Genomic DNA, 27,436 nt, shown 5'->3' on the forward strand with positions numbered 1-27,436 from the left:
TTAACAAAGTGTGCAGTTTAAGTCTTTCTAATTACTAGTTTTTCCTTACTTGTGGCTGCTGGGGTTTTTTAGGTGTTTTACTGTAACTTCTGAAGCAAATACTCCTTGGTTGAAAATAATTCCTTCCTTTAATTTATTCTTGCTTCCAAGTTTTGCCTTCCGTGATTCAGATTTTTCTCTTGCATTTCCATCCATAGAAGGGTGTGTGTGTCTCAACTTTTTTTGAAAAATAGCCAAAATTTTCCTACCAATTCCATAGTTCCTAGTGAAATGCTTATTTATGCTCTGACCACACTCATTGCTAAGCTGTATTTTGCAATTTCTGTTGCAGACTGTAAAGTTGTATTCTGTGTTGATATGATGTGTTATGCTCTCCCAGATTTCTGATTCTTGACAGACAAATGTCTCCTAGATTAGCTGTGCTCTTGTTAATTGGTTGAATCTAATGAAGTAGCCCAAATAGTCTGTACTTTCCAATCTAAAGTTTATGAGTTATGACCAGCTCATTCAGCTTGATGATTCTTGAGTCTTTCCTCTGTTTGTCTATTAAATTTAGAAAGGACATAAAAGTTCTAGCAGGTTAAATGTGTATCTCCTTTGGATGTAAGTAAAGACTGGATTAAACTAAAGTCCTTGAATTTGGAAACCCTAGGAAATCCAGTGCTATAATGTATTTGGGGAATGTGATATAAGATAGGCTTGGGCATTATTTCATCTAACAAAATAGCAGCTTTGCACTTAAGTCCCTTCAGAGTAGTTGTGGCCTTGACTACTAACTTAATTTCCTTGTAATTTGGTTTCTAGCAGTAACTCTTCATATGTGTAACTTGGTTATCTCTTCACCTCTTGGGACCACAGATTAACTTCAAGTAACTTGCCATAACAGTAAATAATTTCTGCTTTCCATAGAGAAATTGTATGGCTTTGCTACACGTGTGCTTTGCAAATGGCTTCTCCTATGTCTCAGTCAAGGGAAACCCCAGTGTGCATCTGGGGAGGCTCACTGCCAAGTTGGGCTCAAATCTCTGGCAGATAAGTGGAATGTGGTAGCAGCCTGAGCTGTCACAGCCATTAGCTGGGTGAAAGTGTCTACAGCCTTGTAAGAGCACGTTGTCTGCTCACTGTGTTAATGAACTGCAAATCTGTTAAGAATTTGACTTGTGACAGAGAAGAAATACTAAGTCTTTCTGAGACAATCAGCTCCATTTTATAGATGTGTAAATAATTAGAAATGCATTTTAATAGTTTTACATATTTCTCAGTAGGAGTTCCCAGTTTCCCAGTCAGCTTTAAAAAACATGCTGAAAACCACCACCTCCTTACCTTTCCCCAAAAAACCCTCCAAAAATAACATTTTTGGAAAGCATACCATGGGTGATCTGGAATTAGATGGTTGATAGACAAAGTCCAAAAGATCACTAACTAGATATTTTTATGCAGAACTAGTAATACTTCCATTAACTGACTTTAATGCAGTGGGCTAAATTGCTTCTTTTAACTTAATGAGATTCACCAAACCTAAAAAGAGATAAGTGCTCTTTTACTTGAGAAACAATTAGTTATGCTCTTGATTTGCTAACTTGAATATTCATCTTAGTAGGAGTTGAGACTTGTCCAACTGTTCTTGCTGAGTCCAGATAAACTTCTAAAGAGTGTGTTGTTTTTTCAGTTTGTTGTGCAAACTTATATTGGGAGGGGTGATTGTGAAAGAATTGTATGTAATTATACGTCCCTTGAAGCTGAAAATGGGTGTATGCTGTATTGTCTTGAATATACTTGATTCTTTAAATTTTTTTCCCCAGTGTACACGTCAGATCATCTCTGAAAAATTGGGTCGTGGCTCAAGAACAGTAGATCTGGAACTAGAAGCTCAAATAGATATATTGAGAGATAACAAAAAAAAATATGAAAATATCTTGAGACTGGCACAGACACTGTCCACACAACTCTTCCAGATGGTACATACCCAAAGGCAACTTGGAGATGCATTTGCTGACCTGAGTTTGAAATCATTGGAACTTCATGTAAGACTTTTATAGTGTTAAAAAATAAAATGGCAGAGATGAAGATAAGCCTAATTGACTCGTGCAGGGTATATAGTAGTTAGCAGATACTTTACTAAACATTGTAGTTAAAAATATATTACATGCTCTTTATGTTAAAAGCTTATGTAATTCACTTAAAACTATAGGAAATTATTGAAATTACTGTAGTTCATTATTGTTTCTTAAATGTTTGCCTTTAGTTAATGGTTGGACTCAAGAACTGACAACTTTCCTTTGTATAGAAAATGCATTTTACTATTAATTTTTGCTTCTAATGAAATGTCATCAAAGTGTTCCGGAGTGTTACGTCATTTCAATTACAGGATGTCTTTGGGGAATATGCCTGGGAGTAAGTAGAATAGAGCACGTTACTTCACTTGTGCACATTGAATGTCAGTAAATCATTTTTCTGTAGCATATTTAAGCATTGAGATTTCATCTCAAAGTCCTTTTTTAATCAGAATTTTGCTACTAATAGGACTAAGCCATATTCTTACGTTGTTTGGAGTTTCTGAGCAAGAGAGACAATCTTTAGATATCTGCATTTGGGTTGTTTATGATTCCTTGGTTTAGAAGTTTATGTAACACTGGCACTTTTTGTTGCTGATAATAAAACTGCTGTAAAGAGACAGAAGGTAGATGTTGCATACGAAACATAGTAGCTGGCTTGCTTCTACATTGATTGTTCTGTACTTCCGAAGTTAAAGCAATTTGATACTGCTACTGATCCGTTGGAAAAGCAGTATTAAGGGGCTCAGTGATTCCCTAAAACATAACTGCTGAAACAGCCCAAATTATCTTTGTGGTTATTAAAATTAAAACCTCTGTCTGTTTGTTTTTCCCTTTTCATGATTGTCTATTCCCATTGAGGGAGGAGGTGGAGTTCATGCTTGCGCAGAGGAACCTTAACTGATAGCTAGCTGAAAAAAATTGAGAGTTCTGCACTGGAGTACAGGAGTTTTTAATATTACAGTCTGACAGATGAAAATCTGTGAAAGTAGAGCACTACTAGCAGCTAAGAAATTAAATAATCTGCTAAAAGAAGTTGTTTTTAATAATCATTTTACTCTTGACACAAATACAGGCATGTGGTTTGTGGCAGAACTTAGTGATTGTTATGACGTATGTGCTGAAGCAGGATGTTTCTTCTGAAACTTGGATTAAATCTGGCATCATGCTCTTGTTTAATGAATGCGGGTTTTTTCCATGAATAGCTTGTAACTTCTAATGGGAATACTGTCCTTCCAGGTTCTTTCAGCATCTTGTACTGGTCTTGGAATTTGTTTCAGTCATTCATCTCTTGTGTAGATTCTTGAATGGGGCTGTTGATGAAACTCAAATAAAGGTTTCTGCTGCTGTAATAAAAGTTATCTAACCTTGCCACTTGGAGACTTGCCTGATGTTTGTCTCTTTCCTCTTTGTGTTTCCCCTTTGTTTAACCTGTACTGTATTACCATCTGTAGCCTGGCCTATTCTTCCTGGATGCTTGGATAGCATTGTTGCCTCTAAAACTTGTGCAAGACTAAAAGTAAAATTTCTGAACAGGTAGTCTTTAACGTTTAACATGATAACAGGATATAAGTCTAAAAAAAAAAAAAACAAACCAACAAAAACCCCCAAACAAACAAAAACAAACCCCACACCACTTCTTAAGGTAGTGTTTCTTATTTTATACATGATAACAAAATGAGATCCTGATGAGTTATCTGCAGAGGTATTACTTAATGTGAATGTTCTACTGTTTCTCTTTTGGATGCAAAGAGAACTCCTGGTTCCACGCTCATGCGCCTCCAGTTACACAGAGAGATGAATTCCAATTTTAATTGACCTGTGCATAAAGCATGAACTGAGTGTAAACTCTTGATACAGAAAGGATTTCCTGTCTGTTTTGTAAGAGGTATCTGCAGAGGTCATGGACAAAACTCCAAAGCTTTTGTATGAAACTGTACAAACCAGTAGGAGGACAGTTTTGGTGGCTAGCGTGTTTCTTAGTACTGCAGGCCACTGCAGTCCCATCCTTCTTACCCCCCTTTTTTGAATTGGTAGAGTTACTTGTTTGGGTCTGCGATGATCTGGGTCAGAGGACCAGCTGGAAAACTAATTGCAGTCTTGCTGCAGGAGGGAAAAGAGATGGGACCAAACACTGCTGAAAGGGGCAGTCCTACTGCTGTTGTCTCTGCCTGTATACTCTATTTGTTCCCTGTGTTAGTGCTTGTATTACTGTGTATCTGGCACTGTTAGAGCAAAACCTGCTGAAAAAGACTATATTTTTTTGTTTCAGCAAGATCTGTAGTGATTTGGCTGACTGCTTTTGCCACCCAAGCAGCTGTGCAAAGCAAAGGTGACAGATCTTTCGCAGTGTTTACAGGGCTTAGCTCATGAAAACTTGCCCTAAGTTCTCTTTTTTTCTTCTTCAAATTGCTCACTTCCACTGCACCTCCTTTTCTAGAGGATTCTTCCCTTACCATTGCCCATTACCCTTACCCTCATTAAGTCATTAATGTTAACATGAAATATCATTTGGCTTTGCTGTTTGTGTTCTAGACAGATGAAAGGAAACGGGGAGAATACAGCACTTCTGAGTCAATTGTTGGCAGTGTGCAAGCCTAAAAAGACCAAGTTCCAAATATGAACCTAGTGTGTTTTACAGCCATTACAACCAGAGATTGCACTCTTCTGTGAGAACTCCCATCTGCAGAATATGAAGATGCCATATGGATGACATAAATATAATAATTGGACTCGTTTGGCATCCATGCATTAGGAAAATCTTTGCAGCCTTGATCAGGGCTTACACTGCTGTTAACAAAAAAACATGAACAACCATATATCCAAATGTGACTGAAATGCCTTGGAAATAATTTTGCCCTTGTCCCTTTAAAATTTATGGCTGAGCTACATCATAATTTTTATTTGCTATCCATTATAATGCTCTGCTCTTCAATTATTTACAGCCTGTTAAACTGTGATAGATGTTGGGGTTTTCTGCAGTTCTCTTTTCCAGAATGTAAGAATAAAACTTAATAGCTAATTAATGCTGCGTGCCCTTGTGACTTTAGTTATATTACTGTATTTAATGTAGTGGTGTCTCCGTTGGTATTAAAGCATTACCTAGACAACCACATGAGAGATGCTGGATTAAAACCCTGCTTAATGATAATGTAAAGATTACATTAGTGCTTACTTCTAATTAACATTCAAGACTTCTGAGTGCAGAAAAATCATGTTATAAAATAGGATTTAACATCACACCTGGTAACAAAATTGTGAACTATCGTTTACTGATGTTAGAGAGATTTCATAAAAACTGTGAACTTAATATTTTATTGAAATCTTATCTGTTTAATCATAACCGTACCCAAACAGAAGTGAAAGAACTGCCACATCTGTGTGTTTGTATTTTTTTATATAGTTGCTGATGAATGTTATGACTTTAAATAATCTACAGTTTTGTTTTCTCTGCTCTTTGTTTATAGGAGGAGTTTGGCTACAATGCAGAAACACAGAAACTTCTAGCTAAAAATGGAGAAACTCTTCTTGGGGCTATTAACTTTTTTATTGCCAGTGTGAATACATTGGTGAATAAAACAATTGAAGATACTTTATTGACTGTGAAACAGTATGAAAGTGCCAGGTAGCTATTCTGTGTCTAGCTATTTTCATTACAGACTAATCTTCAGGAAACAGACTTTGTATTAGCTTAGTCCTTGTATTTTAGTGACTAACTTGTCAGATAGAAACCTTGTAACACAACTCTCATATAATTAGGATTTACAGTTAACTGCCTCGTTGCACATATCTTCAAATGTTTTGTAAATGTTCTGTTGTAGACTTAATTTTACTTGTTGGCTTTAGGTGTAATTATAGTGATCTTTTTCCTGCGTGCTAGATTAAGGTGGCTTTCTAAGCAGCGTGACAGTGCAAGATTAACCCTTTTATCCAGCTACGTTGCAATAGGTAAAATAATCTCTTTGACTGAAAAATATTTAATCTTGTGCTTCTGTTGATGCACAATACGTGCAATTCATACTTCAATTTTTATGCAGAAGTTGCAGGCTTGGTCAGAAAGGGGAAAATAAAAAAGAAATTTCTTCACGAGTGAATAACATCTAGCAGTAGATAATGGGTTTCCTGCCCTGGAGAAGGTTACTTCTGGATGTAGCATAGTACTCTAAAGCTAGGTTCCCTTTTCCTGTCAGGGTTTGGACTTGTGGTCCTTTCTGATGCTTGGTTCTGTTCTGACTTTCTTTCACTTAACAGGATAAAGTGTGTTTCTTTTAATTTGCCAAAGGCTGTAGCTTATGCGTATAATTTTTTGTGAATTTTTTTTTTTTTGGTCAAAAATTGCAAACCACTTGAGTTTTGAAGTTCTTTCCCCCCCTTTTTCTAAATTGTTCTGTTCTAATGCTTATTTATAAGCAAAATAGTAGGCTATTGTTTTGATATTTAGGTAAACTTTCAAAAGGCATGAAAGGGAGAGTTAATATGAACATAACATATTGCTTTATTTTTGACACTAAAGTATTTAAAAAGAAAAAAAAATCAGTTCACACATTTTCCAGGTATCCCCTTGAAAATTTACACAAAATAAATCTGCTACAATTGTTCTTGCCAGTCATTGTCAATATATGGTTATTCCCTCCTGAAATACCTTCATTACTTTCCCTTTCTGTTCATTAAAGAAATCAAGTATTTTGCCATTTCAATAAGGCAAATAAATTACAGAGGTTCTTTCCTTACATAGCCAGTCCATCATTTTGCAATGTGAAAATAGGTCACATTTATTTCTGTGCCTCTTCTTCCCTGTCCCCAGTTGCAATTCAGCATTCATCTGTTCCCCTCTTCTGTCAACTCTCTATTGGTTTGTTTCGTTTTTGGAATTAAGTCGTAAACTCTTTAAATAAAGCCTGAATCATAGTGGCAATGAGAATCAGGAAGAGCCCTGTGAATATTACTCCTTTTGCCTCTGAAAATGTTGTATTTTATTTTGGAGCAGCTATACCAACTGAAAAGTTTTTTATAACCAGTTTTTCATCCTGATTTGTTTCCAGTTTTAGCAGTGTCTCTGAGAAAGCATGTTTGAAAAAGCCAGAAATAGGTTGGTTTGTTCCATTAAAATTGGCATCTATCACGTGCTGATGTGCTAGGTTCCATTATTTGAAAGCTACAAAGAAGTATGGAAGGAAGAGTGAGACTTTGGGCAGGGCTGCCCACGGCCTTCGAGTGATTTCTGGTTATTGTCTGTTGCTTTACCTGGTCAAGTGCTAGATGGCTGTGAACAAAGGAGCACATGTTGCAGAAGAGGAGGAAGAAAAAAGTTAGAGGCTATTATTAGATTTGTCTCACTCATTTGCAATAATGTTTTAAAACATAAAAACAGTTTATCTGGCAAGGATCCAGTGCTTGGTAGGCTTATGTGTAACACTGGAAAGCAGAAGATTAATTTAGTGATACAGTCTTTAAACTATGAAGATTCCGTAGGTGCTTTTCCCACCTAAATGCTATGTGTTGATGAATAGAAAGCTTAACTTAAATAAACTTTCTTGGGGCGTGGGGGGGGGGGGGGAAGTTACTTAATGTTTTTGAAGACAAATCTGAATATTCAAACTTACTTCTGTATTTAAAAATACTTTTAAGACATTCTGATTTTTTGCCATTAAAGTGAGAAAGAAGGTATGACTGGTTCATCTCTATTCACGTAATAAAATGGTATAGTCTAATATGGAAGGATATCAAGGAGGTTTATAACTATTTTAATAAATAGTGGTGTATGAAGACTAACTGGTTCAATTAAAACGTTGTCAGGTATCTGGAGGCAAGAGCCTATACCATAACATCGATTCTGTTTTTGCTAGCAGTATCCAGGGTAGATCCTTTGGAGAGAACAAGAATAAATTCAAAAAAACTTTTCATCTGTCTTATCTAGAAGCAGGATATATACTTTTGGTGCAGAGTTAGCTTAAATACTTACCTGGCTGTTAGTCTTAACTTTCCGTCTTTCTCTTCCCTTATCTCCTTCAGTGGTGGTATTGATCCAGAGAGTCTGACTTCCGTAGGAAAATAAGATAGGCCCTCAGCAGAGTACAACTAATGCATCATCTTTTTGCAGCCTGTTTTTCCATAGGGCAGACAAGTTCTCAAAACTATTTGTGGAAGAACTATAAAACTGTTCTGATTAATGCATACAGAGAAGCCTAGAGCATGCTGAAAAAGCCTTGGGATAGAGTTTGGTAGAAGTGAGCCATTGCTCAAACATCTGCTTAAAGGGGATGTCCTGCTCTTTGTGCTTCTCTTGCTCTCAACACAAACTCTTCACTTAACTGATGCAACAGCAGAAGAATAACCTGAAAAAAATTTACTAGCTTTGTCTGGATTAATAAGCTGAGATGTCCGAGGAAAGGCTCTGGCCACTGAAGCCAGTGCAAATCAGAGGGTTGGGTGCACATGGCTGAGACAGGAGCAGAAGAGGGAGGTGGCTTTATACAATGTACTTAAGGGAGGTTTTGCTTGATAAATGGGGGGGGGGGGGGGGCAGGGGGGAACTTGCCTGGGTTTTTTATTTTTTCTGTACTTGACTGTTTTGTTCATCTTCTATTGTACTTGGCCCCATATGTAAGGTCTGGTTTGAGACGCTTTGCCTTCAGATTTTCTTTTTTCCTCGTGCTCTTTCTTCTCAGGATTGAATATGATGCCTATCGAACAGACCTAGAAGAGCTGAATCTTGGCCCTCGTGATGCAAATACTCTGCCAAAGATTGAGCAATCACAACAACTGTTTCAAGTGCATAAAGAGAAATATGATAAAATGCGTAATGATGTATCTATCAAATTGAAATTTTTGGAAGAAAATAAGGTAAGCTACGACTGATGTTATGTTTAGGAGTTTTGACTTGTAAGTTTCTGCTTTGCTAGAAATACTTTAGTTGTTAGATCTTAAAATATATCTTAATTAAAAAGTGGAGTGAGCAAAGAAAATAAGCTGAATTTTCTGAGTTCTTGGCTGTATCACTGGAGGACACGCTTTTAGAGCAGGCAACCTTAAAAGTCCCTAATCAAGCTGCTCTAGCTACAAATGGCAAACATTCTGGCAGTAAGTGTCTTGTTGATATGGGAGGTTTCAAGTTTGGAAAAGCATTACTTTTCCAGTTTATTGCATTTAATGATAAAATGAGTTGTATAACTAATGATTTAAGATTCAAAGTAATACTTATGTTTGACGACACTGCCATGGAGGATATGCACAAAGAAAGTGAGAGAACTCTGAAGAGCCTTCTTGAAAATTAAGATTTCTTTAAACTAATAATTTGAACTGAGAAATACAACTTTCTATAATTAATGCCCTTATTGTTTCTTAATTCTAAGCAGGGCTCTTGAACTGTTGAAGGTTTTTTTTCCCATATGTGTTTATTCCAACCATACCATTTCATCTATACCCTCTTAACGATGGGATTCTTACCCCTCTTATTCTGTCTACCAGGCAAAAATAGAATTACCATACAGAACACACCTTTAAACTGTGCTTTCTTTGAGAAACAAGTCCTTCTAAATTGTTTCTAATTAGATGTAAAAATTAGTGTCTCTCAAGATCTGATTTTTGTTCATACTCACGGTAAATGAAATGGTTATATCATCTGTGGCTACATTTCCTATGTCTTCAGAGGGAGGAAAAGGTGATAAAAATTTACACAAAAGATAGCAGTTTGTCAGTTAGTCCATGTCTAGCAGTGGATTAACATTTTCAGTATGGGTTAGCTCATATATTTTAAAGATCTGAATGTAGGTGACAACTGCCTGTCAGAGAATACAGGAGTGGCCCCAAATGACAACAGTAGCAAACCATGCTCCTTGCATGGAAGGAAGAAACTAAGGGAAAATTATGGGAACAAGCTAAACCAATTAAAACTGATTATTATTCTGAATTCTTAAATATATTATCATATATGCAGTTGTGTCAGCTACTTAGAATAAAGATGGAAGACAGGGAAGAAACATGAACTGTCAACAGATGAGAAGAAAGAAGTGGAGAAAATCAACAAACCTTTTGGTTTCCAAAACAATATATGCTAAAAATGTACCTCCTGAGCACTGTTACTTCATATAGGCATTTTGCATTAGGACCAGGGGTCTGGAATCACATAGCCATGAAGAGCTGATGAACCAGATCATCAGATGATTAAGAACTGGTATTGCCCTGACTTTCATTGGTTGTTCTTGCTGAACTTGTAGCCCATTAACTTTCAAATTGAAAAAATCCATATTGAAATTAATTTTCTTGAACAAGCTGAAGTCTGCTCTAAATGCTGATAGTTATGCTTAAATTAGAAGATGCTCATAAGAACTGAGTTATAAAACTATGCTAGGTTGAAAACAGGTATACTGAAGGTGTGTCTCCCCCGCCCTTTGTTTTCATCTTCTAGCAAGTTGTTTGCTACTAATACCATGTACTTCTGTTGAAATTGTTTGATCCTTCCAGCTCATATCTGTGCAGGAATTCTGATGCTTAAGTTCAAATCGGTTGAAAATAGCACTTAGCCTGCTTCTTCTTTGTCCTGGTTTCAGCTGGGATAGAGTTAACTGTCTTCCTAGTAGCTGGTACGGTGCTATGTTTTGAGTTCAGTACGTGAAGAATGTTGATAACACTGATGTTTTCAGTTGTTGCTAAGTAGTGTTTAGACTAGAGTCAAGGATTTTTCAGCTCCTCATGCCCAGCCAGCGAGAAAGCTGGAGGGGCACAAGAAGTTGGCACAGGACATAGCCAGGGCACCGGACCCAAACTGGCCAATGGTGTATTCCATACCATGGGACGTCCCATCTAGTATAGGAACGGGGAAGTGGGGGCGGGGAATCGCTGCTCGGGGACTGGCTGGGTGTCGGTCAGCGGGTGGTGAGCAATTGCACTGCGCATCTGTGTAGAGGAGACCCTCCCTTTGAACATCCTTTGAACATCCAGCCCAGCACTGGCAGTCGGGGTGCTAAGAGGAGCTGTCCGAGGATTTCCAGCAATTCAAAGAGGAGATATCCTACTCCCCGATGGCCTGGCACGTTAGACCCACAGGAGTATAAGGCTCTAGTAGACACCAGCGCACAGTTGTGCATCATTTGTACATTCCAATCCTTTCATTATTACTGTTGTCATTTTATTAGTGTTATCATTATCGTTATTAGTTTCTTCTTTTCTGTTCTATTAAACCGTTCTTATCTCAACCCACAGGTTTTGCTTCTTTTCCCGATTTTCTCCCCCATCCCACTGGGTGGGGGGGGGGGAGTGAGTGAGCAGCTGCGTGGTGTTTAGTTGCTGGCTGGGGTTAAACCACGACACTCTTGCTCTTGGTTTGCATTAACTGTATAGCTGACTGATCAATTTACATTTATACAGATAGGAAAGCTTCAGAGTGAAAGCATTTTATTTCCATTTTGTACAAAAAAGTTTCCATATTTTTTAAAAAACTAAATGAGATAATTTAGGGAACACTAATGAAGTTGTCTTCCTAGTGACAGTCTTGAATTAGATCAAGCATCCTGTTAGCAGTCACAGCCTACAAATTTTGTTTCTGAGGGAGATTGTTTTTTCCTTCCTGCCTTTGCTTTTAGATTAATAGAGGACTTTCACATGCTTAAGCCTTTTTATCACTGGTTGACATTTCTCAGTTTTGACACTAGAGATGTCAAAATATTTACTAAAGGGTGGATGTAATTTTGTTCCCAAATAAGCCATAGAAAGGACTTCCCTTACAGTCAAATATTGGCTTAAATATAATTATCTACTCAAAACTTTACTCAGGTAAGCTTTACTTTGGTGTTTTCTACTTATTGTATAGGATTCTCCATAGTAAACAATATGTAATCTTAATCCTAATCCTAAATTTATTTTCATTTCAGGAGCACTTTTTTCCAGCTTGCATCTGTCTCTGATAGTTTTTATTCTTCTGTTGCCCAGAATGCTTCCTGGGGTGTAGTGGGAGGCAGTGGTTATCTGAGAGATGAGTGGTTATCTGCGATCTGAGATTCCTTACCAATCTGAAGTCTTTATTCCTTTTTCTGGTGTCAAACTTTTTTTTTTTTTTTTTAATGTCAATGCGGGGGGAGCTCCTGTTAGACCTCATTCTTATACTGCAGCTAGTATTAAGGAATTGGAATGCACAGTTGATTTGCCAGACAGCTATATAACCATTCTAAATATTACTTTTAATTTTTAGCCTCATACAAAGTATATGTGACTGCTCTTAAGTCAATTACTTTTTATATTTTAATGGATTATTAACTCAGTAAATATAGGATCAGTAAGTATAGCAACTAGATTTTAATTTCAGTTAGATTTAATAATCTCAGATGTTCTACTTTTTCCAAAGGTACATGATAACAGTTGCTATGATCCATCATAATTTAAACATCTATAAATATAGCATGTGCCTAACATGAAGGAGAAGAAAGAAACAAGAAAGAGCACAATGGCTACAGCTGTATGAGTGTGTCTGTAACACAGCTGCTTCAGCTGTGGGAGGAGTGCACTGTTTAGGAGATGGCTTAAACTGAAGAGCATATATGATGCTGAACTGCCAAGTGGAAGGGCGATTTTGGTATTGTTAAGCTGTTTCAGTAGTCCCAGGGAGGGAATTATACTGGTTATACTGATACTATATTCTTAGTAACAGGAGCTTGCCATTTTGTGTGTCTATCCCCAGGACCACGTTGGTGCCCATTAATAGAATGGGAGATCAAAACAAAGGAAGATCAGACGGGCAAAATACTGATTTTAGTTAGTCTCTCACAAAGGGCCTTTTTGTAGCCTGTTTAGAAAGCCTGTTGTTGCAGGCTTATTGCATACAAGGCAAATGGGGGCTAGTATTTGAGCAGCTATATCAAGGCTTGGCCTTCCCAGACTCATGTTACAATATACTAGAACATGCAAATCTTTAATCATCAACTTTATTAATACATATTCTCATGGTGCTGAATCCAGATGTGAATTATTTGTTCTGAGTGTAATTAAAGAAGCTTTTTCAGGTAAGAAAATGGTATGGTAGCCATGTAATTTTTCTGTTGTAGATTTTAAACCTTTGGGCTTCAAGTCTTGTATATGTTGATACAGGATGTAGTACAGTGTAGTCTCAAGCTTAGATGTTATTATCATTTCTGTGTTGAAAACAGAGTTGTGTAATGAAACCTTGCCATTGCAGAGCAATTAAGCAATTTAGGGTTTAATTTTAGATTAGATAAATCAGCTCATGATTATCTCCCAATAAATATGTTTTCACAGTCTGACCAATATTAAACATTTAAAAAAGTAAATTGTGTATTTTTGGCCTGACAAATTAATGTCAAAACAGAATCCTAGGTGTTTTTTCGTAAATGTACCTCCACTAGATGCACTCAGTTATGTTCCCACTCAAAAGTTTTGTCCCATATTTGGTTAAGCATGACATATGAGGAGAGCAGGGAAAACGGGGAGGTGATTCAAGCTGTCACTGCAAAGGAACTATAAAGCCAGTTTAACTGGCTGGTGGGCTCCGGTCGGTGTGTTGCTGCAAATGTCACCAAACAGCCATAATCTAGCTGGGCCTACGTTTAGGGGAATAAAGGCATCATGTGGTTGCAGTCTCTTTGTGCCTGTTCTCCTGGGTTCACATGTTAACATTTCAATTAAAAGCCCCCAAAGGTTCAGAGAACTGCATTACAGTAAAGCTGGGATTGCAAGTTTCTGTCTGTAAAACCAGGATGCACAAGATTTCTATTCACTTTCAATATAGCATTTGATCTTGAAGTTAGAATTTTTTTATGTTTTTTTTTAATGTTGCTGCAAGCTTGTATTGGTGCTATCCCCAGCCAGCAGAGTTCTGTGCAAGTTTGTGGTATTGGGTAATGAGTATAAGAATACCTGCAGTCAAAATCTGTAGCTTACAAATAGTTAATCTTTTTTTTTTTTTTTTCCTAATAAGGATTGTGGCCTGTTCTTAGCTTAAAGATTTCTGCCACTGAAAAATTTTTGAAAAGACATTGTAATTTTGAGAAAGGAAGAACTGTGATTCATGTATGCACTTGAGAAATGTCAAATATCATTCTGTGTAGAGAAAGAAATTGAATGCATTTCTGTGAGTTGTACTTCAGGAGTTTAATGTTTAAATGGTTGCTTTTACAAATGAAAGCAATATGCCATCTAATGGAAACCCAGATGATGTAACTGTTTAGACTGAATAACTTCAAATAAAGATAGATAGGGGAAAGGATTCTGATAGTTTTGAAGAGGTAAAAACTGACAGAAAGGTTAGAATCAGGGTAGTCTTTTTGGTTGTTGAGATGGCTGAAAATCTGAATGAGGAGGATGTAAAGAAATTTGTACTTACTGTGCCAGGGAAAGTATGGTGTTCAGAGGAAGGTGGGGGGAAGAGGACAGTATTTAAAAAGAAATTAAATGTTAAGTGCATCCAGAGGAAATGTGAAAACTCGGATCCAACCTATAGTATCTTCTGTATATGAAACTTAAGTCTTCTGTTTAGGGCATGCCCATTTTTTATGCTTATCCACAAAGTTCAGTTTTGTTTTGAGACTTAAGTTTGCCAAATCTATTATGGAGTGCTTACTCTGCTCGTAATTAGGAACAAATAGGTGTATGTAGTTAATTAACAAGGAACAATGATTTTAAATGATGTTCAGCTGTAAAACGTGATGGCTTTTTGACAGGCATGCTAGTCATACATTGGAACCCATATTTTAGCAACATACCATTAACATTCTTTGAAAGGCAAATCTTCAAATGCTCCTTTACTGGAGTAGGTGCTACAGCTTGGTGCTCAAGAGTTGGCCTTCAGCGCTGTAGTCTGACAGTCACTTCAAGGCTTTGCTGCAAAAAAAAAAAAAAAGTGGTCCCTTCATCTTCTATCCCCCTTCCCCTACATTGCCTTCTCTGTTGTGTTTACAAAAGTGTTTTTGCAGCTGTGCAGAGAATCAGATTGGGGAACGGATCCAGGTTAAGGTGAATATGTTGTTGTCTGGTTAGTTTTAATCTAGATCTGTTCCCTGATCCAGCTGAATACCTAACTGCATGAATGTTTTGCCAACAGAGGGCTAAGGTGAAACGTAGTGTGGAAGTAGGAATCAATGGCTGGATACAGGAGTGGGTAAGGCTGAGATTCTTTCATGGGAAAACTGGTTAGGTTTGAACTTGGCTTTAAGTGAATACTTGTTGTCCAATTCTTAGCTGTGATTGCAGGTGTTTTTGCAGTGGACATCAGGTGATTTGAGATGTTACAGCATTTTCTCTTAGCTGGCTGCTGCTTCATAGTAGAGCTTCTTTGTACAGTGTCAGACAGTTTAAGTGGTCTTTTTCTAGAAATTTAATCTTAAAGTTTCCTGAATGAAGGTATGGATAAGAAGATCCCACCATTACTTTTGGGATTCAATTAGCAATCAGCTTCTGAAGCAGGAGAGCAGAAGTTGTAACACCTTGAACCTCTGCAACCAGTTTGATAGTGATCACAAAATTTACACCACAATGATGTGGCTTGGGGATAGAACCTCATACAATGAGGTAGCTCTGGTAGTTCAAAAAACCCCACCAAAACAAAACATATTTTTTCAGTCCAAATCATCTGCCTCTACAAATGTCAGTTCCTGCCTCTGTTTGTGTGTGCATGCATGCTTGAGCCCAGGCCTGACTGAATTTGTAAAATTATCAGAAGACTTAAGGGCAGTTCACAGAAGTTTTCTGTTAAAAGCTCCCCTAAGAAAGTACCAAATTTGATCTCAAATTGATGAACTTGGTCTGGGAAGGTGGGTTAATTACCCCGTTTTATTTCAGTTCCTATAAACAGTACGAATAAAACTCCTGCAGCATTTTAATAATATGCTAGAATAGTGAGTGTACTTCTGTGTAGAATTCCTAGCTTGGATTGTGTGAAGTCTCCTGTGTCAATGATGAAAGAATCTGCTCAAGACTGTAACTGCTAAATTTTTTGCGCTCAACTTTTAAAAGCAAACCCTTCATGTTGTTGTGACATTTTCCACTTGTATGATGTAATATTTTTGGGATGAAAATTTTTATAGATTAAAAAAAATACATGTATTTATATACATACATTCCCACACAAACTGAAAAAGAAGCCATCTTTTATGACTTGGAAAAGCTGAACTATGTTTGTTGAACAAGTATAGTTAGCTAAATTCTCTATCTCCTATATGTTAAAACGTCTGTACGTGATGAATTTTGTGAAGTCTATTGTAAATGAAAAAAACATTGTCTCAAGATATGATGTGCCTGGTGAACTCCTTTCTAACCATACACACCTCTTGTGTTTTTTCTTGGAGACCCTTTTGATGGAATAACCTACCATTTTACACCATTAATGAGGTAAAAAGCCTATTCTTTGACATGTATTTAGTTAAATCAGCCTGAATTATTAGGGGAGAAAACATAGGGATACCAGTTTTCAAATTGTCAGAGCAACTTAGACCAAGATTTGGGCCACCAAAGAGAGGTTATGACTTAAGTAGGATATTAAGGTCTGTACAGTTGTCAGTTTATGGGCAAAACTTAATTCACGAAATAAGGCTATTCAGTAAAAAAAAAAAAAACTTGTATATTCATAAAAGAAATTTCAACTTTTAGTGCTGAAAATTCTATATATACCTGTGTGCATGCATGCATGCACACACACACATGCTCAGCCCATTTTTTCTCAAAGTATTCTATTTTAAAAGTATATTATTACATGTCTTTGTAATAGTGTAAATGTTATACTCTTCCAGTGTAATAGGATGTCTAATATATGTTGGTTTTTTTTAATTTGAGATCTTTTCTTAAATGAAGGCAATGAAGTATGTCTGTGTTGTCGCATGCATTTCAGAAAAACATTAGCCCAATAACCTGTTAGAACAGACATGGCCAACTGGTAGGCGTAGGCCAGACTTGGCCCAAGGACAATTTTGCTTCCCAGCATGACAGTAGTAGACTGTCCCTTGTGGATTGTGCTGAGAGATGAGGCAGTGACCCAAAATTTGAGTAGAGAAAGCTTCATCTGTTACCTACCACATGCTCCCTTTGGGCTCGGTCAGCCACACTGTTCCTCCATTCTCTTCTGTTGGCTAAATGCTATTGAGCTCAAGGTCTTGCAGGCTGAAAACAGTTACAGGGCCGCCACCTTAGGGATTTGGGCTCTGACACAAGAGTAAGGTTGTGCTGGGCTGAGAGTGCACTCGAGAACAAAAAGGACAAGTTTTGATTGTAGGAGAGACTGGACAGATGCCTTTTCAGCATACTACTATTCATCATTCACAACTTCAGGTTTACTGGTGTGCTAGGATGAGAATGTAACATTTGTTTAACTTTGACTTCATCAGTGCTATAGCTTGTCATCATAGACTAGACTGGAAGAGAAAAACAGTGATGGCCTCCAGCTGCTCTTGTGCTCTTCTCCCCAAGTTTTGATTGCTGCTGTGACCTGTGTGTTTCACGACTACTTTGCACAAATGTTACAGTCAAAATATTGACCAAGTGCTGTAAATAATCCTGTGTTACAGGAGATGGTCAAGAAATACTTCTGGGAAAAGAACATCAGTTTCATTTGACTTAGGTATACATGAGCTGGAAAAGAGCAACTTTCTGCAAGGGGGGCAAATAAATGAACTGTATACTTAGATAATGCATTTGTCATGTACTGTCTCAGGGAAGTCCATTCAGCCTGCAGGTAGGTATCTTATACAGAGGTTTGGCATCTAATTTCAAGGAATCAAGTACTTACAGTCAAGTGTTTGATATTTGATAACATTATGCTGTTTAGTGAAGTGCTTTTGGTCCATGCATACTGAGTCGGTATTGACTGTTAAAAATACTTTATGAAAACTCTAAATTGCTTTAATGTTAAAGAATTTTGTATTTGTATTTTTAAACTTTTATTAAATAAACCTGTATGAAGTCTGAGCATCTCAAATACACCTATTTTTTTATAACTGACCTGCAATGTGGTTAACATCGGCCTCTTCCTCTTAACCTATCTCTGTCCTTGCCTGCAGGTTAAGGTGTTGCACAATCAGCTTGTTCTGTTCCACAATGCCATTGCTGCGTACTTTGCTGGGAATCAAAAGCAGCTTGAACAGACACTTAAACAGTTCCACATCAAATTGAAAACTCCTGGAGCAGATGCCCCATCCTGGCTTGAAGAACAGTAATCGGGTTAGAGAAGAAGACCCAATGTTAACCTAAAATCTTTAAATCTGATAATAATTAAGGGTTGGGGTTGAAGGACTGTTGTAGTGATTCTTGCACAGACAGCTTTAAATTTTTTTCCCCTTTTCTAATACTGTAAAACTGAATTTGGTGGGAAAGTGGGTGACTTTAAGGTAACCAAACATAATTTCTGTCATTTCAAATATAAAGCACTCCTTTTTTTATGTAAAGGTTGGTGGTTATTTCTGTAAGTGGGATGGGGGAGGGAGGGAGGGGAAACAAAACTATTATAGATTTGCACTGACAAATGATGTTTGTGATTTCTGGTCATTTTGGTGGCTAGTCAAAATATTTCCAAATGGAGGTTTACATGATTTGTACCAACATCTGGTATTTTATAGATGAATATAGAAAACATCTTTAGTAATTTTCGTATGACTTTTAAAAAGGAGAGAGTTAAAAGAGTATTTTGCAGATTAATAATATAAGGCCTATATGCGATATCTGCATATAAGGCAACAGTAGCAGATGGCTCATTGACTAGTGGAATTGCAGCAAATGCCTTTTTAAAAGATGTACCTTTCCATCATAGGTTCAAAAAAAAAAAAAAAAAAGAGAAACACTAAAGCAAGAATCACTGTCAGTCTGAGGCTTCTAAGCACATATTTTTGCTTTGCACCAAGTGGTTTGCTGAGTGAGGCCAACCATGCAATGTACTAATTTCATTTAGAATTTTGATTTCTTTATGAAACAAATACCGTACTAGCCTTAAATCACAGGTATGTGCCTTTTTATTAGATAATATTTTCCACCAGTGTACATAGTCCAAGAACCCTTTCACATAATGGTTTGTCAGTTCCCAACAAGGGGAAAGAGACTGTGTAAACGCTGTTTCATTGTACACTTAGAGCAAGTTAAAGCTTTAGTTAACCTTCATGGTATGATTTTGAGAGAGGAAATTGGGCCAGTATGGTTTTTCTATTTAATTGAAAAGCGTACTTCAGTAATGGGAGTAACATGGAGGATACTTTTTTAATTTCTCCATCAATCATGTAGTCCTTAAATGTAAAATTCTGTGTCAATTTTATTATAGACATTTTAAATTCAATATATTGGAGTCCTCATTTGCACGTTACATTGCTTTGCGTTCTATTAAGTAAAATGAAATACTTCAAATCTGTTATTTACAGCGGTGTGGATTGTATGATTTATGTACTGTATGTTCAAATGCCTTTCAGCTCACATTCTTAAAGTTTTCAGTGTTTAACACAACTGTAATGTAACTGTAAATCAAACTTTTTAATCATTCCTCATTAAATTCTTGGCCTGACAGAGCCTTCTTTATGTTTTTGTTCTGTCAGAATCTCTTGTAATAGTTCATTTACGTTCCCTCGAATGTATATCCTATGTGAATTTTGTATTCATATTAAAGGTGTTTGCAGTCAAACTTCCTTGACTTGTGATGGTTAAGAGTAGAACTCGGCTTCTGCAGTGAAAGCTTAGTCCTGTTTTTCTGGGTTGCCATCCCTGCCCAAGAATTTCTGGTAAAGCAGTACTAGGTGGTAACAGCGATGGTGTTTTATTTCAGGATGATTTAATAGTGTGCAAGTTCAACTTGAATTTAAACTCATAGTGAAACAAATCTTTCAGTATATGTAATTCTTGACTTAAACTTGTAAATGTAATGAAATTTCCTTTAAAACTCTTACGAAGCCATTGACTTCCACTGTCTCTGAATCTTGGCATGCATATGGTATGATGGTACGAGAAAGAAGTTAGCTGTGTAACTGTACAGTTGAGCTAGGAAATGCAGATAGCATTATAGCAAGGATGAAGAATGCAAACCTACTGACTACAATTGAAATATCAGCTTTCAGAACACTATAGGAAAAGGATACATATGGAAAATGTGCTATTGTTTTCTATCTCAGATTCACGCGTTTCCTGCTGAGGATAGTCCCTGCCCAGAAGGAACTGATCTGTCAGAAACAGTAAAAGTGAACTTGAATCAAATTGCCTCGTGCAGGAATGACCCATGTGGCATTGTGTAACCCTCAAACTTTTGCAATGGCTTAAAACTGCTAGAGGCTCTTCACCTGGAAGAAAAGGTTGGACAAAAGAGACTACTCGCTAAAATCTGTCTGTGTATTGTTTAATACCAGGGGAAGGAAGAATTACTTCCATTTAGCTCACCCACGCAATTGTTCTAATTGATAGCCTCAGTGAGGAGGGTTCTGTGTTCAGCTGATCGATAGGATATTAAACTGATTGCCTTTTGTAGTACTTCAACTTTCTTCCTTTGCCCCCATTCAAATATATGTGCTTATGAAATAATTCAAGCTCATGTCTTATATTCAAAGTTAGTTCTTCATCTAACCAAATTTAGAAACTTTTGCTTCTGGTGATTGTATGAGGAAGACACTTCTGAAGTTTGTAATGGGAAGTAATTACGGTTGTCAGGCTTTCTGATACTAACAAAAAAGCTGTATAAATATCTTAAGGTTGTAATGCTGGCATTTATCTAGGTAGACAGTTGTCAGGATGGATTCTTTGTTTGTTTGAAGAGGGCGCCATACCTACCTAGTAGAGTCTTGTCTGTGAAAGATTTCATCTCTGTTGCAAGTTACCACATTAGTGCTTCTAGTGTTGTGCGAGGTTTCTCAGGAAGAATTTAAAGCAGTTAATAGCGTTTCAGATAAGCTATTGTAGCTGCTCTACCAAACAGAGACCCAGGGAGCTGTTTCGTTTCTTAGTGACCATACTGTAAGTTATCTGCACTCCTGGCTTGTACGAAACTTGTAGCTCCTGTTATTTTGTTTGTATGAATTCTACAAATGCCTTTTTTTCTCTAACAAGGCTCTTTGGCATACTTCATCCTTTGTCAAGCCTTTACAAAGAACCTTTCTGGTTATAAAATGTATCTATAGTTATATTTGAAGAGAGATCTATGCAAGTAGAGTACAGTAACACACCAGTATCATTAAAGTAACAGCTTGATTTCAATCTTACGTCAACTGGTTTTCCCAGCAACCTTATCTCTGTTCTGTCTCTGCTTCAAAAAATGATCAAAGTAATATAAAAGGAAAGCTAAATGTTCCCCTCAACTCTGTTTTGAACTGAACGGGGGGTATGTTCAGTTTCTATTCTCTGCTTATCTGTTCTTGTTCCTTGTTGTGGTGTTACAAGAATAATAAGATGTTATAATTATTTAGCATTCCTCATCTGCAATTATCTTTAGGGGGTTTTTTTTAGTCTGGTTATCTTTTCCATGCTGTATGCTTGATGTGGGGGTTGTACTAGTCACAGATTTTTTTAAGTCGTCATTAATCTTTTCACATTTTGTTGTTGTCCCCACCCCAAACTTATCCGACTACTGGCAGCTAAGTTGTGTCAAATTGGAAGTTTATTTTTTTGATGAGAAGATCCATGGAGGAGTTGACTGTTGCTTGGTTTATATTTTTCTCTGTTCTCCTTGTTACTTGGCCTTGTTAGTAGCTCTTTGACATCTTTGTTTTTTTCAGGTTGTTTTGGTGTTAAAGCTAGTGATGCATAGAAAGCACGGTTCTGTGTCTGTGACAGCAGTCTTGTTCACCTCACTGCACTTATTTTCACCAAGGTCCTTTCTCTGCATTTCTGTCAGTCTTATATAGAAGCCAAGTGGCCAGGTAGATGGGGTGTGTTTTACACATTTTTGTCATGATGGCAATAGTTTGAAGTGAATTAAGGAAGTACCTTACCCTGTAGCATAAGAGTAGCAAGTAGGATGCCTTGCGCCTTCCTTGGAGAAGGGGGGCATAAATTGATGGAGCAGCAGTGGAAGGGAAAAAGTGATGTGTTGCTGTTTCATCAGAGTCCCTATACTGAAATGCAGAGAAGCAGTGTATGAACCTTGCAGAGCAATGGCCTTGGATATAAAAGCTCAATCTATAGTTTGCAGATCTTTTGTTTCCTACAGCTGAGAGTGCTGGCACAAAAGCATTACTTTTTACCCTTAGCTGCCTTTCTAAAAAAATTTTTTTTATGAAGGGGGCAGGAGCAGCAACAATTCTGTGCTGTCTGCTATTGGTTGTGTATTTCTGTTAAGTACTTGCACTCAGCAAAATGTGTTCAACTTTTTGTAATTGCTGTCAGTGGAAAAAACTTTGTTTTCTGAGAAAATACACTCAGTCTCATCTCTTTGAGAACCCACTTTAAAGATAGTAGCTATTGGAAGAATGGAAATATTTGATATGCCAGGAGAGGCAGAAAAAGAGTTCAAGAGTATCTTTCGAGAGTTCCCTTGCATCATCGGTTGGTAGAACTTAGATGGGTACCAGTGTGGCTGTATGATAACATTTCTTAATTAAGTGCAGAGATCAGATATAGAACAGAGTAAACCTGAAACAAATTTTTAGTTCAGGTTTGCCCTGTTATTACTGTTTATGCCAGCATAAATGCCTTGGTTCAGTCAGGAACAGTTCAGCTATCAGCAATGTGTTCCTAGTAAATGGTACTGAACAAATGGTATGTCCTACTGTGCTAATTAAAAAAATAATTATACACCTTGCTGCCTTTTAAAGAATACTGAAGGCTGTAAATTCAAGCACTTAGGAGTTAAATAATGCTAAAAACTAGTGTTGCCTGTTCAGTCTTGATTTGCCTTTCTTACATATGTGTATGCATAATGCTAGTTTTATGTGATAGTGGTAATGAATTGCGGGGGGGGGGGTTGAGAGGTTAACTACCACAGTGCTTAATTTTGAAACCAAATAGAACCTGGTTTTTATGTGACTGGCATGTCACAATTAACTTTGTCTCCTGCCTTTCTCCGAACACTGTAGAAATGAGTGCTTGTAATGAAGATGACACCTCTTGTTCGGGTGGTATAAATTGCTTTGTTCCCATTAGATCTGTTCGGCCATTAAATTCGTGTTCAGCCTAAAGCGTTAGAAGCTCTTTGTGCTCTAAAGAAAAGCAGAGTTTACAAAAGACATTTTTTTTTTCCTCGTAAGAAAAAAAAGGTAATGCCTTAAAAGAAGTAGTCATCTTGAAAACCGTTTGGAGCATTTTATTAACTAGAAATCTTAAAATATTAACAGTAGGATTTGTTCTTGTATTATACCAACCCATCTAAATGCTATCTGTTCTAGGGAGGTGCATTTGTTGCTTGTTATAGGTGGGGCTGCTCGATCTACCTATTATTAAAGTTGCTTAACACTTCCTACTGTAAAGACCTGTTTTCAGTTGTTTGTAAGTCAGATTAATTTTAGCCATGTGGGCGAAATCTTTGCCTGGTGAGTGTTCACATTTTTAGGGGGAAAATATCAGCTAAAAATTCGCTAACGTTGTATTTTGGAAAAGCTCTGGGGAAAAAATCCACAGGGTGAGGAAAAGTTAAGAGTTTAACTTCACATCCAGACTGGCTCCCAGGTCCTCTGCTGCCCTGTTCGGTTTTTGGGTTGGTTTTTTTTAAGACAATGCCATTATGCAAGTCTCTTGTTTGGCTTGCTCTTTCCATCTTTCTTTGAGTGAACATTTGTGCTCATGACTGGCAGCAACGAAAACGAGTCTCTTTGGTTCCAACACAAGCAGCTACAGTCCAAGCAGCAATGCGCTTCCTCGCTGACGACCTCAGGGGTGACCCGACACTCTCGAGGAATGTCCATGCTGGCTCAAAGCTGAGCATGTCCTCCCCAGCTGCCGCTAACTCTGCCAAGTGGAGATGTGTGGCGTGATATGAATTGCCATTTACCGCAGCTGAATTGTTTTTCACTCGGTGAATTTTGAGCTTAAATGACCAGGTTCTGACATCGCATTCCTTAAATTTTCCTTTTGTTCTAATACTTTTTTTTTTTTTTTTTTTTTTTTAAATTGAGTGACTCAAACAGGCTGTCTTGCCAGACCAGTAGGTCAGATCTCTGGCCGCAGAACTGTAAGCCAGGATGGTGTAACCTCAGCAACCACGAGCCGGGATGGTGTAACCTCAGCAACCACGGGCCTGGGCTCTAGGTCTGGGTCCAGAGGAGGTTGCCTGGCCTCCCCCTCTTCCTCCGGTTCCTGCCTCCCGACCCCCAGGCAGAGGCAGCAGTGCAGGTTAAGCACTCCGCACCAAGACGAGACACACCTTCGTCCTCCTGCTCCTGCCTTCCCACCCCTGGCCGTGCCTAGGTGTTATCTTCTCTCGCGCTCAGCTCAGAAGCTCTGGTGGCTGATTGTGCAAGGCTGGAGGTGAGGTTTTTTCTTTCTCCCTCCCTCCTTTCTCAGGAAAGGAAGCGTTTCTGGTCCTGCCTCGGAATTGGCCTCCCGTAAAAAGTAGTGCTGGGGTGTGGACGCTGTGTTTGTTCCTTACAGCCGTGACTATATATTTACTCGAGCGAAGCTGTTCACCTTTACTCTTTTTGGGAAAATGGTTTTATTTTTGAAATGCGATCCAATCTCTTGGCAAAATATTTTCAGACAATGTATTTGCTGTATCATCTGTGGATGGTACTTTGGCTTTCAGGTGTCCGCAAGTCATGTGAGCTGCCTAGGGTGACAATAACCCAGGGCTGCGATCGTACCTTAAGTCTGTCTGATGCTCTCTCGCCCCGTCCGCTTCGGAGACTGACGGGGAAGCACCGGGGTGAGGCGGCGGTGCGGGAAGGGGATGGAAAAGGGGATGCCTGCCCGGGAGCCAGGGCAGAGGGCGAAAGGCTTCAGCCGTGGAAGGGAGCCCCTTCCTTCTAACCGGGAGCGTGGCCCAGAGCGCTGCCGCTCTGTTTCTATGGAAATAGTTGCTGTGAGTCCTGTGATAGCATGCGGTAAATTATATATATATACACACATATTTCTATGCCCGTCAGACAGCTTCACAGGACCTTGCTTAGACCACGACCCACCGCGGACGCCGATGCCCACCTCCGCACGCCGCGGCGGCAGCGGCAGCACCGGGCGCTGGGGAAAAGCGGGTTGCCCTCCTCCCGCACAGGCGTTTCGGTAGCACCGGCCGGCGACGGAAGGAGACGGGGCGCCGCTGCCCCGCGGGCCGGGGGGGGGAGGGCGGGCGGAGGCCGGGGCGCTCCCGGGGGCTGCCGCCGCCTCCGCCGCCGCTGTCACCTGCGGCGGCCCCGCCCGCGCCGCGCCTGCGCGCGCGGCCCCGCCCCCGCCCGCTCCGGCGGCGCGGCCGCGGCGCGATGGGAGGAGGCGGCGGCGGCGGCACCGGGCCCTGCTGCGCGCGGCGCCGCGTGCTCCCGCGGGCGCGGAGGTGAGGGACGCGGCGCGGAGGGGGCCGGAGTGGAGTGGGGGGGGGGGGGGGGGTGCGTGTGCGTGTGTGCTCCGCACGGGTCTCCTCCTGGCTGGGCGGGGGCTCCGCGCTGCCGGGGGGCGCGGCCGGGGGGTCGCCGCCGCCTGCCGTGGGTCCTTCTCCGCCTTCCCGAGACGGTGGAGGGGAGAGCGCTCCCCCCCCACCCCGCGGGACCCCAGGGTCCGGCGCCCCCCGCCGCTCCTTTCACCTTTCCGGCCGCCCCCCCTGTCAAGGGGTGGGAGCCGCCGCCGCTCCCCTCGCACGGTGGGCGTGTGCGGCGGAACGGGGGGCTGCCGCGGGGACCTCGGTTCTCTCCGCCGGGACGAGCGTGGCTTCCCCGCCCGCCCACCTCCCTACCTCCCTACCTCCCTACCTCCCTCCCTCCCCACCTCCTGCAGGGGAGGGGGTCGGGCAGCTCCCGCCGGGGAGCGGCGGGCGCGAGGGCGCCCCCTGCGGGCGGGGCGGGGCCCGTCCCGGCCGCTGGGGCGGGGCGCCTCGGGGTGCCCGGGATCCGGCGGGAGGCTGAGGTGAGAGAGGGTCGCGGTGGTACCCCGCGTCCGGCCGAGCCGGCAGGGCGGCATCACCCCCGCGCAGCTTCCCCCCGAAAAGCCCTCGGCGCTCCCCCGTGGCCCGCGGCGTCGGTCGAAGGGAGTTACGACGAAAGGATCTCTCTCAGGGCCCCTCGGGTGGTCCCGGCGGCAGGGTCCCCGCGGCGGGCGCGTAGGCACGCTGCCCGCCTTTCGCGGACACCCGGGCTAAAACACCCGCTCCGGACGGAAAATAAGACGGTAAGGCTGAGGGCTGTTCCCCTGGCGTCCCCTTCCCTGCAGCGGGGTGAGCGCAGCGGCTAGGAGCCCAAACAAAAACCAGCTGGAATCGAGCCCCCCTGACAGAACGCGTAATGTCCCTGCCTGGCGCCGGGGCTCTCTGTCCGCTGCCCGTCAGGCTTGCGTGGTGAACCGGCGTGGGGTTCCCTTCCCTTCCCTTCCCATCCTGGCTGGCTGGCTGGCTGGCAGGAAGGTCGTGCCGTATGAGGGATTTTGTCGGATGCGTTAAGCGGTTAAGTGCTAAGTTGCTGTGATAGCGCGAGCTGCGTCTTCTTTGTAACCCACACGTTTTGGCAAGGTCAGCGGCTAGTTGTATGAGGCAGCGTTCGCAGTTTCTTTATCTGCAGTTAGCAACTGGTTGCTCCGTTTACCTTTTTGTGTGGCCGTTGTTGAGACCCAGACATCCAAATACTGTGGTTGGGCTTTGGTGTCAAAATCGGCGTTGTTCTCATGAGAATTTGGACGATGCCTGACACAAACGTGGGCAGCAGAGAACATAAGGTGTGAGTTAAAGGGAGTAATATCTTGCAGTAAGAATTATGAAATGCCCTTCAGCGCATCGTGCATTTCACCTGTTAATTTGTGTATGCAAATATAATGTATGTCCCGTCTCAGTGGCAACTGCCTTTTTTGCAAGAAACAAATTACTTCAGAGTGTTTGTCTTCTTACCTGGGGAGAAAGTTGTCCCCACCCTCTAAATTTGAAATACATTTCCAATTTAGATTAGGTTGCCTAAAACAATGAACGAGACAAAGAAATAAAATATTTCTTTTATGCCAAATATGGACGCAATTAAAACGTGCAGTAAAGCTCTTCAACTTCTTGGGATGTTTTGGATAACAAACATGCAATAATAAAGCGTAATTGAGACATCTTAAATGTTTGTTCTTGGGTCCCTTTCTTTTTTATCTCTTTAATCCTTTGAACAGTGCGGAGAGGCTCCTTAGGAGTTAAAATTTTGCTTGGGTTTTATTACGCATCCCAGTCCCGGCATAATCTGTAGTTCACAGTCGGAACGGCTGCCTTGTTCCCCACCTCCCCTCGCTGTACTTCCTGCTTGGAGGCACCTGCTGATACCAACAAGCGGCCCAGAGCCTGTCCCGGCTGCCAGCTTCTCTTCTCTTCCACCCACGGTAATGGCGGG

At 40.3% G+C, this 27,436-nt stretch overlaps 2 protein-coding genes across 12 annotated transcripts in view; both read left to right on the plus strand.

Annotated features, from left to right (window-relative positions):
- Positions 1 to 19,650, plus strand: part of ARFIP1 (ADP ribosylation factor interacting protein 1) — a 46,282-nt gene extending 26,632 nt beyond the window's left edge. For all 10 annotated transcript variants that reach the window (XM_052777348.1, XM_052777358.1, XM_052777338.1 and 7 more), the window contains 4 exons: positions 1,803 to 2,024; positions 5,522 to 5,679; positions 8,723 to 8,897; positions 18,050 to 19,650. In XM_052777348.1, coding sequence (XP_052633308.1) covers positions 1,803 to 2,024; positions 5,522 to 5,679; positions 8,723 to 8,897; positions 18,050 to 18,205 — 711 coding nt within the window. In that variant the 3' untranslated portion in view covers positions 18,206 to 19,650. The remainder of the gene's footprint in view (positions 1 to 1,802; positions 2,025 to 5,521; positions 5,680 to 8,722; positions 8,898 to 18,049) is intronic.
- A 5,674-nt stretch (positions 19,651 to 25,324) lies between these two features.
- Positions 25,325 to 27,436, plus strand: part of FHDC1 (FH2 domain containing 1) — a 37,998-nt gene continuing 35,886 nt past the window's right edge. Inside the window, exon 1 of one of the 2 annotated variants that reach the window (XM_052777404.1) lies at positions 25,325 to 25,425. The gene's annotated coding sequence lies outside the window, so the exon portion shown is untranslated. Of the gene's footprint in view, positions 25,426 to 25,966; positions 26,253 to 27,436 lie in introns of those variants that run through there. The other variant, XM_052777413.1, reaches the window with a different exon arrangement.

The sequence above is a fragment of the Harpia harpyja genome, chromosome 2, assembly GCF_026419915.1.
Source record: "Harpia harpyja isolate bHarHar1 chromosome 2, bHarHar1 primary haplotype, whole genome shotgun sequence".
Classification (NCBI taxonomy): Eukaryota; Metazoa; Chordata; class Aves; order Accipitriformes; family Accipitridae; genus Harpia; species Harpia harpyja.